General features: G+C 38.0%; 3 protein-coding genes across 3 annotated transcripts; 1 reads left to right on the forward strand and 2 right to left on the reverse strand.

The window, feature by feature from the left end:
• LOC18780724 (cullin-4) lies at positions 314 to 8,607 on the forward strand. Its single transcript, XM_007214570.2, has 17 exons — positions 314 to 909; positions 1,744 to 1,859; positions 1,967 to 2,313; positions 3,343 to 3,523; positions 3,713 to 3,835; positions 3,939 to 4,226; positions 4,662 to 4,787; positions 4,956 to 5,057; positions 5,146 to 5,199; positions 6,252 to 6,358; positions 6,760 to 6,820; positions 6,915 to 7,046; positions 7,165 to 7,302; positions 7,433 to 7,513; positions 7,768 to 7,848; positions 7,993 to 8,073; positions 8,190 to 8,607. Exons 1-17 carry the CDS (start codon positions 549 to 551, stop codon positions 8,301 to 8,303), a joined length of 2,493 nt encoding a protein of 830 aa, XP_007214632.1. The 5' UTR covers positions 314 to 548; the 3' UTR covers positions 8,304 to 8,607.
• Positions 8,989 to 9,544, reverse strand: LOC18781359. The gene has a single exon (XM_007213930.2). It carries the CDS (start codon positions 9,473 to 9,475, stop codon positions 9,209 to 9,211), a length of 267 nt encoding a protein of 88 aa, XP_007213992.1. The 5' UTR covers positions 9,476 to 9,544; the 3' UTR covers positions 8,989 to 9,208.
• LOC18779094 (F-box/kelch-repeat protein At1g30090) lies at positions 12,724 to 14,898 on the reverse strand. Its single transcript, XM_007213891.2, has 3 exons — positions 14,789 to 14,898; positions 14,560 to 14,692; positions 12,724 to 14,129 (listed from the first exon to the last, which is right to left on the reverse strand). The coding sequence occupies exon 3, from the start codon at positions 14,095 to 14,097 to the stop codon at positions 12,880 to 12,882; it is 1,218 nt and encodes a 405-aa protein (XP_007213953.1). The 5' UTR covers positions 14,098 to 14,129; positions 14,560 to 14,692; positions 14,789 to 14,898; the 3' UTR covers positions 12,724 to 12,879.

The raw sequence follows: 17,497 nt of genomic DNA on the forward strand, positions 1-17,497 counted from the left end.
CTAATATCAATTATATTAAAAAAGAAAAGAAAATTATACCATTGTAGTTGAATGAAATTTACATTTTTTAAAAATAGTTTTTGTATTTCGTTTGGAGATTAGGACCTAAGGTTTAATCTTTCAGGCTCTCCCCAACCCTAAAATTCTAACATTATTAATTAAGTGAAAACTCGTATGAAGTTACGAGAGTTATAACCAATTTTTTTTTTTTTTTTTTCATTTTCGACAGGTATAACCAAAAAGATTGTATAAACTATACGAAATCTCATGGATCACATAATAAAAAGAAAACCATAAAACCATAAAACAAAATCTGTAGTCATTTCTTGTTTTAAAAAAACAAAAATCTTTAGTCATTAATTGTGAGAAAATTAACATACACACACTCTCTCTCTCTTGCTCTGTTTCTCTTTTCTCTCTCTCTATCTCTGTCTCATATCGGGCTATCTATCAGCTGCTGGCTTCTCAAATCTTCGTCTCGCTTTGTCTTTGGTTTCTCTCTCTTCTCTCTTTCTCCCTCTATCTCTTTCACTTACAATGCGCTGTTAATGAGTTTGATGTCTCACCCCACAAAACGCTCCTCAGCCATCAACAACAACACCAGCAGCAGCACCTCCTCCTCTCTCAACCCTTCTTCAGGCCCACCCATGAAAAAGGCCAAGTCTCAGGCCGTCGCCTGTTCCCTCGATCCCAGCAAGAATGGCCTCCACCACCACCATCACCACCATCCTCACACTCACCCTTCTCAAGACCCCGATAACGACGTCGTATTCGACCCCTCTACCATGGCCCTCGACGAAGATCTCAAGTCCGACGACCCCTCTTCCCGTGCCGTCGCCGCCAATTTGTCCCGCAAAAAGGCCCAGCCCCCTCAGCCAACCAAGAAGCTCGTCATCAAGCTCCTGAAAGGTACGCCTTCTTGATCCCAAAGCTATAATTTTGATATGTTCTAGTCGGATAGTGATTTCTAGGTTTTTTGGGATTGAATAACATCTTTGATTTTGCTTCGGGGTTTGGGGGCTTGGGCGATTTGTTGAATTAGGTTTTGGGCTTTGGGCCTTTTGGCTCTGCTATTAGGTCGAATTGATAGGGTGGTTTCGACATGGATGCTTAAATTTGATGTGGGTATTATCCAATATTGCAATTTGTGTCGTAATAGGGCGGGAACCCTGAATTCCTTTTATCTTTTTGATTTAGATGCTTGTCCTTAATTTCATTTCTACGGTAATTCAGCTGCTAATTTTTCAACATTGGTGCTTGAGTTTTCATGCGCGTTCCATGCAATTTGCATGTTTTTTATGAAAAATATTTCACCTGGGGTGACTGTACTTGGCTGCTTGACCACTATCTGGTCAGTGATTGAACTGGGAAGTTCCATTTCTGTTAATGGCAATCTGAATTAGGTTCCAGCATTGCTTTCCCAGATTCTCTATGCTTAGGAAGTACTCGGTGCATGAATGAAGTGAGGGTTTTGCATGACATATAGCTGGAGCTTATTACCTGATGTATTTTTAGTATGATTAGGTCTGAATTAGTGTTAGTGCTTTTTATGCGCTGTTACATATAAGCAAAAATAGCAGTGCATAGCACTTGATTAACTTGATAGAATTTACAGTGTTTCTATTAATGATGACATAAGTTCCAGAGTCTTTACAATGCCATGTTCATTTTCCCGCGGAATACATACTGAAAAAGGTTACTGACATATTTCATGTTCGTTTTTTTCCTTTTGCCTGAATAAAGCTAAACCCACGTTGCCCACAAATTTTGAAGAGGAAACATGGGCAAAGCTGAAGTCAGCCATTTGTGCTATATTTTTAAAGAAACCTGATTCTTGTGACTCGGAGAAGCTTTATCAGGTAGAACAATCACATTTCTCTTCGTATTAAATGCTTTTTTTTTTTTTTCATTGTGGACATATGTCATGCATAAGGAATTCACAGAAAACAAACTATGTTCTCCTCAGGCCGTTAATGATCTTTGCCTGCACAAGATGGGAGGAAGTCTTTATCAACGAATTGAAAAGGAGTGTGAAAGACACATAGCTGCGGCACTGCAATCTTTGGTTGGCCAAAGCCCAGACTTGGTGGTTTTTTTATCACTTGTTGAGAGATGCTGGCAAGATCTTTGTGACCAGATGTTGATGATTCGCGGTATAGCCTTGTATCTTGATCGAACATATGTGAAACAAACACCAAATGTGCGTTCATTGTGGGACATGGGACTGCAGCTTTTTCGTAAACATCTTTCTCTGTCTCCAGAAGTTGAGCACAAAACTGTCACGGGCCTCTTAAGACTGATCGAGAAAGAAAGGTTAGCCATATTCTATCAATTTAAGCAAATCATATGCTTGAGGACAGGCAATATGACTTGGGAAAAGTAAGTTTGGGAATTGTAGTTTTCAACAATGATTGTGAACTTCAAGACTGTAAATTTTATGTCCTTCCCATATTTCTCCTATTTCTAAAGGTGCGTGAGGGTTCTTTTGTTGTAGGTTAGATTGGGAATAAATTAGGCAAGGTTTTGATGGATGAATGTTCGCAGGGATGTTATGTTATATGTCATAGGCATTTAGATCTTCTCAGTTTCATAAGAAACTTGTCATGTTTAACTTAATAATATATGGCAAGATTGTGCCACTCATCATCTCACTGTGAACCCACTTAATGCATACGCTAATGTAATGTTTATACAACTTTTCATTCCATGATGTGGGGTTGGTAAGGGTTGCCACTGGCAGCACCATGTTTGTCTTATTTCTGGGTTGGGCATCAGTAGTATGTGTGGCATGCCATATAAGCAGCCACACCACAAAGTAAAAAGCTTTTTAGAAAGTAGAGAGTAAAATGAAAAAGGAAACGTTTTTCTCCTACCGAAACATTAAACTTCATGGGTTTTTGAACTTAATGAATTAAGTTAAAAGATGGCTATTACATGATGTTGTGTCTGTAAGGTTGCCATTGACAGCGCCATGTTTGGCTTATTTATGGGTTGGCCATGACTATTATGTGTGGCATGTCATATAAGCAGCCATACCCTAAAGTAATCAGCTTATTGGAAATTAAAGAGTAAAAGTTTTAAAAAACAAGAAACATTTTTCTCAACCCAAAACATTAAAGTTTATTGGTTTTTTAAAAATCAGCCATAAAAGTTGTCATCATCCCAGGGCAATATGTGTTCACCATACCCTGTTTGCCTATCCTTGATATGATTTTCCACCCAAGTGTTAATCAAGACCTGAGAGTTGAACTTTGATCTTTAATGTATTACAAGCCTCTCTGTTAACTGTTGGGTTTACTTTTGCACAAAGTAACCTGCAATATTGTGGTTTTGGTTTTTCAGATTGGGTGAAGCGGTGGCTAGGACTCTGCTTAACCATCTTCTGAAGATGTTTACAGCTTTAGGAATCTACTCAGAAAGCTTTGAGAAGCCATTTCTTGAGTGCACTTCGGAATTTTATGCCGCTGAAGGTATGAAATACATGCAGCAAGCAGATGTTCCAGATTACTTGAAGCATGTGGAGGTGCATATTCTCTCTCTCTCTCTCTCTCTAAATTTTCTGGTCTATTTGATTTCCATTGCAGCATTTTTCTTCATGTCTGTATTTTTTGAACATAATGACTTGTTCCAATTACTTTGCACCTATCTAGCTTCTCTTTGCACTATGATGACTTATGCCTACCATTGGAGATTTTTGGATAACATGTTGCAGACAAGGTTGCATGAAGAACATGAAAGATGTTTAATCTACCTGGATGCAAGTACAAGGAAGCCATTAGTTGCAACAGCCGAAAAGCAGCTTTTAGAACGCCATATACCTGCCATTCTCGACAAGGTTTTTATCTGGTTATGAATTTTGTGATTCTATGTTTTACTTTTTCTGTCACTATGCATTGAATTTAAGTAATCACGGTTTCTCTTATATATATATATTTTAGGGATTTACATTGCTGATGGATGGGAATCGAATTGAGGATCTTCAAAGGATGTACACTCTTTTCTCTAGAGTCAATGCCCTTGAATCACTGAGGCAAGCGCTTAGTACATACATTCGGAGGACAGGGCAGGGCATGATCATGGATGAAGAAAAAGACAGAGAAATGGTTTCTTCCCTTTTGGAATTTAAGGCTTCTCTTGACACTATATGGGAAGAAAGCTTTTTCAAGAATGAAGCATTTTGCAACACCATAAAGGATGCATTTGAGCATCTTATTAATCTCCGTCAGGTAGCTTTTCATCCAATTCACTTCCCCCTTGTTTTATGTGTTTATTTTCTTTAACAATAAAATGAGGAAATGAACCCATCATCTACGATGTGGTTTCAAGTGTTGCATGGTAGGATAGCACAATTAAGCAAATAACTGATCATGGATGTGAAAGTATGTTTTACTTGGTGAGGAATCAGATATGTTTTGGTTATAACATTCCTATCATAGATAACCATGTAATTTGCTTTCGGTTATAACTTTCTATCGTAAGTAACCATATATAAAATCTTTTTGTCTCTCAGTTGAATTTAACTAGCTTGATTCCATGTACATTCCCCCCTTCCCTACTTTTTCCAGTGTGTTTGGAATTCAATTTCATTGTGCTGCTCATTATAGCTAATTTATGTAGACAATAGACATATTTGATCAAGAATTTTTTTTAATCTCTGATAGAACCGACCTGCTGAGCTGATTGCAAAGTTTTTGGACGAGAAGCTTCGTGCTGGGAATAAGGGTACTTCTGAAGAGGAACTGGAGGGAATGCTGGATAAAGTCTTAGTTTTATTCAGGTTCATACAGGTAAGATTGAAGTGTTAATAACCAAATTCAATAAATTGACCTCCTCACTGTATGAACTAGCAGTTGTTTTGTACATGTTTTCTCTTATTGATACTTGCAAACTGTTGGTAACTGCTCGTGAGTTTCTGCAAAATGAAACCGATGAGAGATTTTTTCTTGCTAATCCAGGGCAAGGATGTATTTGAAGCATTTTATAAGAAGGATCTTGCGAAAAGACTACTTTTGGGAAAGAGTGCTTCTATCGACGCAGAGAAATCTATGATTTCCAAGGTTAATGATGAAGTTTTCTTTTCTACAACTTATATGCATAGTGAACTCACCATCACTTGATTGTACTAACAAAGTTTTATCTGTACAGCTGAAGACTGAGTGTGGCAGTCAGTTTACGAACAAACTCGAAGGAATGTTTAAGGTGTGCGATTTTCTAAATCATACGAAATATATTTTCAAGATTAGTGATTAGTTAATATTGCCTCCCAGTATCTCATGCCAAAACTAGGGATGGCAGAATTTGCCTAACTGACCAGCCTCTTACCTATTTTTCTTCGGACTGACAAGACACATCAGATCGACTATTAGAGTGCAATTTGTTTGGAAAAATGAGGTCCAGACCATCTGGTTTTGATTGTGGGTCCAATGTTTGCTTATCTCTATAGGATGCTTAATGATGAAAGGATCTTTTACAGGCTTCTTTAACTGTTATGTTTGAATGAGTTCTTGTCCTAATTTTAGCTATACCCGGTTACTTGCTAGAAGATGCTGTAGTTAGAATAGTATTATTGAGACAAGAATAGTATTATTGAGACACTCTGCATGCTTAACTATCTGGCTGTTTTTCTTTTTGTCTGGTACTCTTGGCTTGACCATGGGAGGATTTTGTTACAGATCATAGATTTCATTAGCAATGCAAGCATTATTTGGATACATGAAATGTGTGTTTCTACTTGAAGAAATGTGATACCCATTGGCTGATCAAAATCTGCGCATTGAATATGGGTCATTATTATTTTTTCCTAATATGTGTTACACACATCGTGGTTTTTAAGCCAACCATTTTGCTCATGTAGTTACCATGTTTAGTACAAGGGGAAGGAAAATAGGGAGGATGTATAGGGTTGTTACAAAATGAAGAAAAATAGAAGGATGGTGGAGTGTGTTGGTGGAGATCAACTTTGCCCATCTTATCCGTTGTGTGTCTTTTCTTTTCTTTTGGTGGCAACATAAGAAAAAAGACAAATAATTGCACGTTGTTGACCTTCTATATTAGTAACAAGTCCATTTGTATTTGAGCTCCTGTAGCTAGTTTGGGGTTCATGGTCATGTTATGTATCAGCCCCTTTCTTCTTTCTTCTCAGAATCATATTCACTTTATGTAGAGATGGATTTGTGATTAACTGTATGAGCTTCTGTGGCTAGTTTTCTACGTAATGTTTAATGATATGCTTTGCATGTACACTTTTTCAGGATATTGAATTGTCAAAAGAGATAAATGAGTCCTTCAAACAATCATCCCAGGCCAGGACAAAGCTCCCGTCAGGGATTGAGATGAGTGTTCATGTCCTTACGACTGGGTATGTTTAAAGTTTTGGTTTTCATTTTTGTTTTAGAACGTGGCATGCGAAAAGTTTTGCTTTGGTTCCTTACGTTGTGTTCAATATGTTCCCTTAAAATATCATTGAAATTGAGAAGTGTAGCTTGTAATAAAATGAATCTGTTTAGTTTTACACTGTCCATAAAGTTTGGTGACATTTTGGTTCAATTATGCCATTTTTCTTGCACATTTTGATCTATTAAATAAGACATTGTTTAAATGCATTTGTTTTTTTTGCACATATATCTTTAATTGAAAGTATACATTTTATATGTGAACATTGTAAAGAACTTTACTTAAATCTTGCCTTAATTTTATCTACATTATTTATCTCTCTATGTCCACAACGAGTATAAGTGGTTTTTTTGTGGCTGGGTACAGGTACTGGCCAACATATCCTCCCATGGATGTTAGACTTCCTCATGAATTGAATGTCTACCAGGTTCAGTACATGCTACACAACAGATGCTTTTGTTGCTGGCAATATTAATGTGCTTTGTACAATATTCTCACTCTCATTTTTCTTTGTGCAATAGGATATCTTCAAAGAGTTTTACTTAAGCAAGTACAGCGGTAGGCGTTTAATGTGGCAAAATTCATTAGGTCACTGTGTGTTGAAAGCAGAGTTTCCCAAGGGTAAAAAGGAGCTTGCAGTTTCTCTGTTTCAGGTTGGTTGCGTCTAGGCCCTTGTGCTTCTGTTTATCAGCATTAGTTATTTGTTTTCCTGGAGAATTCTTTAAATTCTACCTGTTCAAGTGGAATAAGTATGGTTGTTTTGTTTGCCAGACTGTTGTGTTGATGCTGTTTAATGATGCTGAGAAGCTAAGCCTTCAAGACATTAAGGATTCAACTGGCATTGAGGACAAGGAATTGAGAAGAACTCTGCAATCCCTTGCATGTGGAAAAGTTCGCGTCCTGCAAAAGGTGGGTGGCCGGGTGGTCGTTCATTGCCAGATTCATATGTAAAATATTTATCTGTAACATAATTGGAGATGTCGGCTCTTAGCTCTTATCCTTGACTTTTGTTTTCTCCCTTTTTCAATTTTTGTTACAGTTTCCCAAAGGGAGAGATGTGGAGGATGACGATACATTTACGTTCAATGACGGATTTACTGCTCCTCTCTACCGCATAAAGGTACTTTGGTTTGTATGTCCAGTTGTAACAAATTAACAATGGTTATCAGAAGGCACCAATCTTGCGTAAGCACAAAGCTTATTATAGGCCTCTGAAGTTTCAAAAGTGAATTTTTATGTCCGAACGTCATAGACGGTCAATTTTCACCTCACTTTACAATACATCACTCTCATGTTCGCTACAGGATGATTTTATTTTGGAGTTCTGTTTTAGATTGCCACTCACATGATGAAGCTTTTATTTGATGAATGCAGGTGAATGCAATCCAAATGAAGGAAACAGTGGAGGAGAACACGAGCACCACTGAAAGAGTATTTCAAGACCGCCAATATCAGGTTGACCTTTTTTTTTTTTTTTTTTCCATTTTTTTGTGTGTTCCAGATTTGCCCTATACACACATGCTGGTTTCATCCCAAATTCCAAAACAGATTGTTCTTGTCTTTCCAATTGAAAATGTTGCATTACCTGATGTCTTGCAGGTTGATGCTGCTATTGTTCGGATAATGAAAACTAGGAAGGTGCTGAGCCACACTCTTCTGATAACAGAACTGTTCCAACAGGTAAAAAAAGGGCATTTGATTTTATTCAACTTTATAAATAAGTATTTATGTTCTAAAAATAAGGAATGAGTTTAAATTAAGCGAAACTATGTGTTGGTCTGTGTTTTGGTGAGCAGCTTAAATTTCCGATAAAGCCGGCAGATTTGAAGAAAAGGATTGAAAGCCTGATTGACAGGGAGTACCTAGAACGGGACAAGAACAACCCTCAAATTTACAACTACCTAGCGTAAGAAAATATAAGAAAAAAATTGCAGCAGATTTTGGAGTTTCTCCATGTAAATGACACGGGAATATCTCTTCTGTCTTCAAGAGGAAGAGAAGGGAAGAGGGAAGAGGCACAGGATGTGAAGTCCAGTCCCCTGTCTGTCTTTGTTTTTATGTACAGTGACCTTGGTAGTTTTTTTTTCTTCTTTTTCAATTTTTGTTGCGGTCAATACGATTGTAAAGAACATTTTAGTCTCCCCTTTCATATTTATATTCATGCGAAAGAGTCTAGTACTTGAAGAAATCAATTGCAGATATTCTTTCTTCTTCTGTTTTCTATTTCTGAAATAGGGTTATATTATATGTAAACAAAGATTGCACCCAAAAAAAAAGAAAAAGAAAAAAAAAAGAAAAAGAAAAAGAAAATCTCTTATTATCCTCCTATGGGTATTGACCCAAAAAAAAAAAAAAATCCTCCTATGGGTGTCTTATGAATTTTGCTACGTATTCCCCATGCAAATATCAACAAAAGCATTTCCCGAATGAACTACAAACTTTCAACACATTCTTCTAAAATTTTATTTTGGTAAACACAACGAAAGAATAAGTGTTGCTTATAGAATTTGCATTAGCAGTAGGGATCTTCCTTATAAACACTTCTGATTCATCCAAAAATTAAAGTGTTGCTGTAAAGACGGTGACGGATCATAGTTGATTTGCAACAACAAAACAATTGGAAGAAGCTTTTCCAACGAAAGAAGGCAGCAGCAGTACATTGCATCATAAACAGATTACAAATCCAAATTCCAATACAAACACATAATTCGATTTCAATTTCACATCATTCTCACTCATCTATAATTGATTTTTCTTTCTTTTTCCTTTTTACAGAAGGAAACTGAGTGTACGTTGGTGATGGGAAGAGGCAATATCAGACGGCCTTGAGAGCATCGGAGGTAGCAGCGGCCTTGGGATCTTCCTCCACCTCGACATGGATGGTGGTAGCGGTGGAGTTAGGGTTGAGAGGGGCGCGGATATCAGAGGAAACGACGTCGTCATCGGGATCGTAGTCGGGGTTAAGATTGCGATCGATGGCTTGGCGGCCTTGCTCAAGGCAAGGCTTGCAGGCAATCTCGATGGTTATCCAACCCAGCACCACCCCCACTATCGCTATCACTGCGCTGGTTATCGCTCCCATTTTCTTCTCTCTCTCTCTCTCTCTCTGCTGTTGCTTTTCTTTCAGTCTCAAGTATCAACTGAGGACACTATCTGTGCTGCTATTTGGGATTTAGTCGGCCAACGGAAAACTGGACTAATTGGGTTACACTGACCCAACCCAAACCAACCCTCATGGAAGCCCATTTCACAAAGCCCAACCTGAAAATGGTTTTCAAAGACGAGAACCAGAGCAGTCTTGAACATGAAGATTTTATCTTAACCATTTTCAGAGAGAACATCTCGTGCTCATGGTGAAACTTAAACAAAGATTCAAATCAAATATTAAACAAGAATTATGGGATAAATAAAAAATTTATGAGAAATTGGATTGATGAAAGTTTTGGCATTCTTATATTAAGTTATGTATCAAGATTAATAGATAATAATTGTTTACACAGTGGAATATGTAAAAAGGCCACAAAGGGTACAAGAATACAAGACGAGTAATATTAATAAGCTTTCATGACAAGAGAAATGCTAATTACTACTACGTACAGAAGATGCAACCAAAACTTGATCCCTTGTATAATACAACACATTATAAGCTATGTAAGCTCATCTTGTTCCAAGTGGTTCTTCTTCATGCTCCTCGGAAGCATAGGTCTTCAGTGCACTCACATCAACTCACCTGTAGGCAATTTCCTGGCTAGCCTGGCCGCACCTATTTCACCTGCGTATCTATAAGCAAATAAACACAAATCAATAGGTTGGCATTTACCCCTCTGCCCATTGTCCTTTCTAAGACTTGAAAATCATCAGAGGGGTAGTGCAAAATCAATGACAACATATCAAAATATAATACTGTTTGGTCTTATTCAAGCCTCTGCACTTGAAGTCGAATGGAGTGAACTCTAACTCAATACAAAGTTTTTTCTTTTTTTCTTTTCTTTTTAAAAGGATGTTTGTATAGCGGCTTTCGCAAAATAAGGGCGGTAGCCCTGTCCATTAGAAATTAAGTGCATACCTACTCCAATGGTAGCTTTCACACGATCTCTCATGGGTAGCCCTCTCCATATTTACTAGATGGTGTACTAGCTTCACAACAAGAAGCCGTTAATGTGGTAGCTCTCACTCTATTAGGGTGGTAGCCATCTCTGTTAGAAGTGAAGCATATATAGGTACCTACCTCAACATTAGCTTTCACTCAACCCTAATAGGTAGCCTTCTCCTAATTTATTGTGTACACCGATTTTGTATAGGTAGCTTTCACACCATAAAAGTGGTAGCCCTCTCCATTAGAGACTAAGTGCGCACCCACCTCCATGGCAGCTTCACACGTCCCCTACATGCAGCCATCTCTATACATAAACCCTTCTTAAAAAGTAACATTGGTGGTCAATCTAGAGTCATCTTTTTACAAGACTTGGAAGGGTTTACTCCATTGGTCAATCTATAGTCTTTTACACCTCCTCACAAAGGAATTTGTGTAATTGTCAGAGACCTATCAAATGTTTGGCATTGAATAAGACCATAACCAGCAATAGAAATATCATAACTCAGCCCACCGATGTTAGGTGGACACCCATGGTCTCAAGCTGAGGCCGGGTATGTCAACTCCTTACATAGATTCTACTTATCAACCTCAATGTTGAGTATGCGACGCAGCTCCATTGTCGCAGACTCAACAGAGTGGTTTGGTGAGGGAGGAGGGCACTCCTCAGCTGGGGATGGGGATGGGGATGGGGATGTTGATAAGAAATGGGGCATTGGGAGTGCTTGTGGTGGGGACGAATTCAGGTAGGCTGGCCCTGCCCAACGTTCACCCCCGAGTGATGAAATGTAAAGCGTACCTGGACGACGACGAATGACTCCTCCGCTGCGGCTCAACATGGTGAATTGTTGTAAAGTGATTTAATTGTTGTAGAGTGATTGTGACTATGGTGATAAGTTTGGTGTGTACTTATAATGGTTGTAGAAGGGTCCGCATCGATAATGAAGAAATAGGACTAGAAAAATTATTGTCTTGATTATCCTTTTGTGTTGTTTTCCTTGGACAAAATATGATGTTATTACTTTGTTTCTATTGCTACTTGAAATAAGGAAGGAAAGATAGGGCTTCTTTGTTCGAACTTTTATTTTATCTTATCCATAGAGGATAATTATTTTCTTTTTCTTTTTAATTATTTGCATTTAAATGGATTAGTGGATAAAGGATCATATAGATATATAGATGAACGACCAAACAAATCCGACTAGAATCCTAATCCAATTGGAACACCCTAATCCTATATCATATATAGATATATAGATCATACGTTCTTTTTACCTTTATGTCAAATGGGTCAAGAAATTAACCAAATTTGCAAATTACACGTACCAAAAGATTGGAGACAAGTTTTTCACACGTTTATGTTAGAAATCTGATTGGCACTTGTGCTAATCATGCATGCATCTATGAATGAAACCAAAGATCGGCTAAGAATTCGAATAACAGACTCAAAGCACCAAAGATGGGAAATCCCACAACAAGGACTAATACATATCCAGCTCTCCTCCTCCCTCCCCAAAGCTAGGTCCTCCCTTTTCGGCCTCAGCGAGCACACCAAGCCCTCCTTCAAGCTCACCCAAGACCAGACCCTGACTTTCTTGACCGCTGACATTGCCAGCGCCAATGCTGACCTCAAGCTATTAATTTACAAGAACTCTCATTTAATTTACCAGGTTTCTTCGACTCCAAGCTATTAGTCAACTACTATTGGAAGGTGACCACATCGTATGTCTGTCATTGTTGCACCAGCTGTTGCTTTGCTTCATTCTCTCTGATGTGGTGTCATTTTTAACCCCCAAACTCAGCTCTTCTCTCAACCACAGATGCCAGAAATGAATCATTATTTCCTAATTTAAGCTTTTGATACATGAACAACCATGGAACTCAAAAGACCATGGACTTAAAAGTTTGGTTCAGGGACAGATGTATACCTAAGCTTTCTGTTCATTTGTTTGTTCAACCTTTTCTTTGAAGCTCACAACTTCGCGATCAATCTGTTCTACATGTCAATCCCCATAAATGTTAAGCACTAAAAAATCTGATGCAGATGCTCTAGCACCTAAACCACTCATCTAAGTATCATATTCAAAACATGGAATGAAATCTAAATAATCTTTTCTCCACCTCAACTGTAGAGAAAAAAAACCTGCTACTTCATGATGCAGAAGAAGCAGAGCAATCTATCTGAATTACTTTTCAATAGTAGACGCAACACATATTGAGGGATGAAGGCAAGAACGGAAGGCAAAATCAAAGGATGAACAACCATATACTTAAATTCATACATTCCAATAACCACCAAACCCTTTTACACACAACCATTATAGCTCAGTACAGCTTAAGTATTTTATATAGAAACTTATTTAAGGACATACAAAGTGACGAAACATGAAAAGCTAAGCAAACAGGACCTGTGAGCTTGAGGGTGTCAAGTCAGAGAAACAATCTGGGGAATCGACCACATTCCATCGAACACCAAAGCACCACTTCTTCTCACAAGTTCCTTTACGGCTAACCCTTGAGATGTGACCCTCAGCAACATGAAGGTTCCTACCCACAACGTATATCCTGCAATCGCAGGCATTCACAGCAAAGGGTTTACATATCTGCTCTGGCAAAGGGGGCCCTTCTATTGCTTCCCACTTATCAGTATCCGCATCATAAACTTTAAGCTTCATCCTTTCAAGCTCTGCGACCACAAACAAATGGCCATAAATCACCACACTTGAACCTGTCCAGCCTTCTCTCAGTCCAACAGCCATACTCTCCCAATTATTAGTTCTTGGATCATAAACCTGACCCCTGGGAGAGACATAGAAAGGCCACAACCAGCCTTCGGTAACAAGAAGCTTTCCATTGAGAACTGCTGCATCATAAGAGGCCATATTTGTTCCCATATTCGCAATGGGATGCCAAGTCCCTTCAACAGGGTCCAAAACCTCAGCTGAGTCAAGCTCAAAAAGATCTGTGCTGTTTCCTCCAGCCACATAAATCATCCCATCAATAACTCCACTTGCAAAAAATGACCTAGCACTTATCATCTGATTCACCACAGTCCACCGATTCTTCTGCATTTCATATTTCAGGACCAAGTCAAGTGGACAATCCACATCAGAGACCGTTCCACCACAAACAAAGAGAGTGCCATCACGGGGAGTTGAAACACATCTGAATCCATGGGGACAAACTTTTTCTCTGCAGGGCATGGCAGGGATAGTGTGCCAAGAGAAATTAGTGAGATCAAGAACCTGCCACTGAATCTTTCCAGTGCACTTATGATAGGCAAAGACGAAAAGCCAAGGGTCTTTGAAGCCTAATTCTTTTCTTCGAGTGAAAAACCGCTCTTTACTACCAAGCAGTAGATGCCAACGCTTGCAGACAGCTTTGCTTGCTGTGTGGCTCTGGACTGGAAGCCGAAGGAGACAGTTAAGTGCAACATCATCAGGAAGGCCCGGAATGAGGGGTTCTCCCCCGTGAGATAACTCTAAGTCTGGGGAAGGATTCAACAAAGAAGATTGGATAACCGCTAACCTAAACTTTGGGGATAATGTAATTTGAGAATCCCCTAGCTTGTGTACGGGTGCCTGTTGGGAGGACAATCGAACCCGTTGCATCTTTCTCCTTTTGAGCAAAGTATATCAAGGCACTTCAAAAAAAAAATGAGGAGGCCCTTACTTCAAATGCAATTTATTGCCTGTGATAGTCTTTACTAAGAAAACTAACAGAATCCAATCCCAATCCAGAGAAACAAATTTATTCCGAATCCTCAAGTAAGCTTTCACAGTTTTTGTGCATACAAAAGGAATCCCAAAATCCAAATTTACATAAAAGTAGAGCACCAAACCGTTTACAGGATCAGAAAACGAACATACAAATAAACGACCATCTAAACATCCAAACTTAACTCACATGTATGAACAGAAAAAAAAAAAAAAGAAGCTTTTCTTCACTTTATAAACACCATAACCACTGTGGCCAATCAAGACAGCAAATTCAAAATCTAATGCTATGAAATTTCATCCTACTGGTGAGAGGAACAGAAAACACCCAAAATTCACAAGTTCATAAAACAATACCTCAGAAGCAGCGCAAAATCTAAGCTCTTTGTCCTCTATCGTGAAAAAGTCCAACCGCCGACAAAAACCCAGTTCGAAAATCACATATCAATGGACTTTTTGTGGCCTCATCAGCTTGAATATCCATCAAACACTGAACCCAGAACATAAATAAGCTGTACAACTTATTAACAAAACCAACATAGCAGAAACAAGAAGAAGAAGGAAACTTGCAACAACAATAACTTACAACCAGAAAAAGCTGAGATATTGTTATTAAATATGGTGACTTTAGAGATTTGTAGAGGTCTGGTTATTGCATCCCAATAGAGAGGGTGACCCATCAGGCTATTCTTCCTCATAAAGAAGATTTTTTTATTTTGTGGCAAACATGGTTCTTTGATTCTAGATTAAGCAAAAACTACGCGCCAAATGAGCGTGTCATTAGAGGAAAGAGTGCTCAGCAAAGAAGCAGAAGCTGGACGGTGATTCTCACGCACCTTGGTGAAGGTGTAGCAAGTTGTGCACTCTTACTTAGAAGATTCAAAAGGAAGATCGACTCTAGGCTTAAGCCTCTTAGCTAAAAAGTGTTATGTTTAATCCAGAATTTTATTTTATGTTCAAGTTCAACTCTAGACGTTGTTACCACTTGCACGTTTAATTTAACTCTACTTTTTTCGTAGTTACTTAATTTATAACGTTATTAATGTGGTTTCATTATGTAGTACATTTGAACTAAAATTTGGTTGTTTCTACATGTAACATAGAATTTTCACATACGTCTTTTTCGATTCTTCTTGGGACGGACCTAAGATTTTAAAATAAGATGGACTAAATTTACCTTATATACACACCAAAGAGTGGAACATAAAGGTGCAGTTCGTTCTTTTATTTATTTAACTTTTTTCACTTAAAGGAATTATGTGTGAAGAGGGTTATCAGTGAAAGAAAAATTAGCAATAGACTGTTCATAAAAATAATAGGATACTTTTTCAGTACCCTACCTAGAAAATATCTATTCTGTAAAGGAGCGAGCGGAGCTGTAACTGCTATGGTTTATAGTCAATATTTCTTAACCAACCCTTTCTCTTAGAGCTTTATATATAAATAAAAAGAAGTTGGCAGTAGACTAAAAAAGTAATAACAAGATGAAAATACTTTTCATTTTAGAGAGAATTTTACAGAGATGTCCTACACAAGAATGTCCTGGAATAGTCAAAGAGAATTCAATTCATTAGTTTGTCTCATCATCTTCTTTTCCTTGAGTGTATTGTTAGATGAGCTATGAACATGTGAGTCTTTGGATTTCTCTCTTAGAAGGGACTAACCTGAGCTATATCATCCTAAAATTTAATTTAGCCCATTTATGCCTATTAATGACAATCATGCCACTACATGTAACGGGATTGCACTTTTTACAATCCCTGACCAATAACGTAATGACACGTAGGATAATTTTTTTACGTGTCATTGTGTTATTGGCCGAGAATAGCAAAACAGTACTATCCCTATTATAGGTAAGTTTTTTTCCCCTTCTAGGGACCGTCACGGGTTCTTCGATGGTCAGTGAATATGATGTTCCTCTTATAATCAAAGTTCTGATACTATACTAGACAATCATTAACGGAAAAATGTATGAGTTGTTGAGAAACAAATCAACCGTGTGTATTAAACTAGTACTATGTGCATAAAATTGAATGAAATCTCAATTTTCTATCTTATAAAATTCCCATATATATATTCTCCTTTACTAGGAACAAAATAATTTTGATCTAGAAAACTGAACCTTGGAGTGGAGGTAATCAGACGGATAAAGAAGAAGATACCATTATTCTCCTTTAACCAAAAAAAAGAAGAAAAAAAGGGAAAAGGGCTGTCTCATCTCATTAACCAGAAAGAGATGGATTGGTGGTCTAAATTTAGAGATACGTTTGGTATTTTACTCTTTAGAGAATAGAGGGAGAGAGAGAGAGAGAGAGAGAGAGAGAGAGAGAGACGATATTGAAAAGGGCAGAAAGGCAAGTGGGAATCAAACCGAAGCCGCATAATATTTGCTTGCTCAAAACCTACCTCCTCCACGGCACCTCATCCTACCATCCCAATAAAATCTCTTATAATGAGTTTGGTTTGGTCCAAATCAAGTCAAATCAAATAATCAAATGATATTGGATGGAGGGCTGATGACTATGAAACGAGCATGGTCATCCCGTTGAAGTCCAACCGATTTACGTCACTGCATTTGCGGATTGTAGGCATGTCATTTTCGCACCTGCTACAGATCATAGTGCTAGTCTTATTCTTGTTGGATTAGAATTGGAGCTTCCCTTTTGTGTTTCTCAGCTCTAAGTTTTGGCAAAACATGCAAAGTTTGCAGAAATTCAAGAAAACGTAACTTGGGGATTGTCTGCTTATTTCAGTAAGATGACAGGAAGATCCGATCTGCCACAATTTACTTGCCAGTGCAGTAACTAATAAAGAAGGCTGAGAGAAAAAGTAAAACCAAATATACTTACCAGTGCAGTAATAAATTTGCTGATAGGGGTTGGCCCCTTTTTTTGTGGTTATACAATTCATTCAATTACCATAAAAAGAAATGTAAACCAAACTGAATTTTTAACAGATGAGTAAATCTGGAACAGTGGTGACCATTAACAGATGAGTATAATTTCCTACCTGAATCTTCTTATGTTATTCTCTTAAATCTTATTTCCTGCCACCTCAAAAGGCATGCACCTGTCAAAACGAGGTGGCAAATGAATGTAAATCCTCTTCTACAATTCCATAACAAGGTTGGCGAAAACTTGAATAAATTCTTGCCGTATTGAGCCACATAGGATAAACTTCCAATGCAGACCAAAAACAGATAAGGATGTATTTCCAATAAGAATCTAGAGGAGGCATTATCTTGACAAATGATTCCAACTGCTCGTTAATATCCTTGATCATGAATGATCTTCAT

This window comes from Prunus persica, chromosome G4, assembly GCF_000346465.2.
Source record: "Prunus persica cultivar Lovell chromosome G4, Prunus_persica_NCBIv2, whole genome shotgun sequence".
NCBI lineage: Eukaryota > Viridiplantae > Streptophyta > Magnoliopsida > Rosales > Rosaceae > Prunus > Prunus persica.

Excerpts from the sequence above, each read along its gene's own strand:
- LOC18780724 (XM_007214570.2), top strand. The coding sequence starts at position 549 with ATGAGTTTGATGTCTCACCCCACAAAACGCTCCTCAGCCATCAACAAC. Across the intron at positions 2,314-3,342 it reads AGACTGATCGAGAAAGAAAG|ATTGGGTGAAGCGGTGGCTA; the intron begins GTTAGCCATATT and ends TTGGTTTTTCAG. Across the intron at positions 5,058-5,145 it reads AGAAATCTATGATTTCCAAG|CTGAAGACTGAGTGTGGCAG; the intron begins GTTAATGATGAA and ends TTATCTGTACAG.
- LOC18781359 (XM_007213930.2), bottom strand. The coding sequence starts at position 9,475 with ATGGGAGCGATAACCAGCGCAGTGATAGCGATAGTGGGGGTGGTGCTG.
- LOC18779094 (XM_007213891.2), bottom strand. The coding sequence starts at position 14,097 with ATGCAACGGGTTCGATTGTCCTCCCAACAGGCACCCGTACACAAGCTA.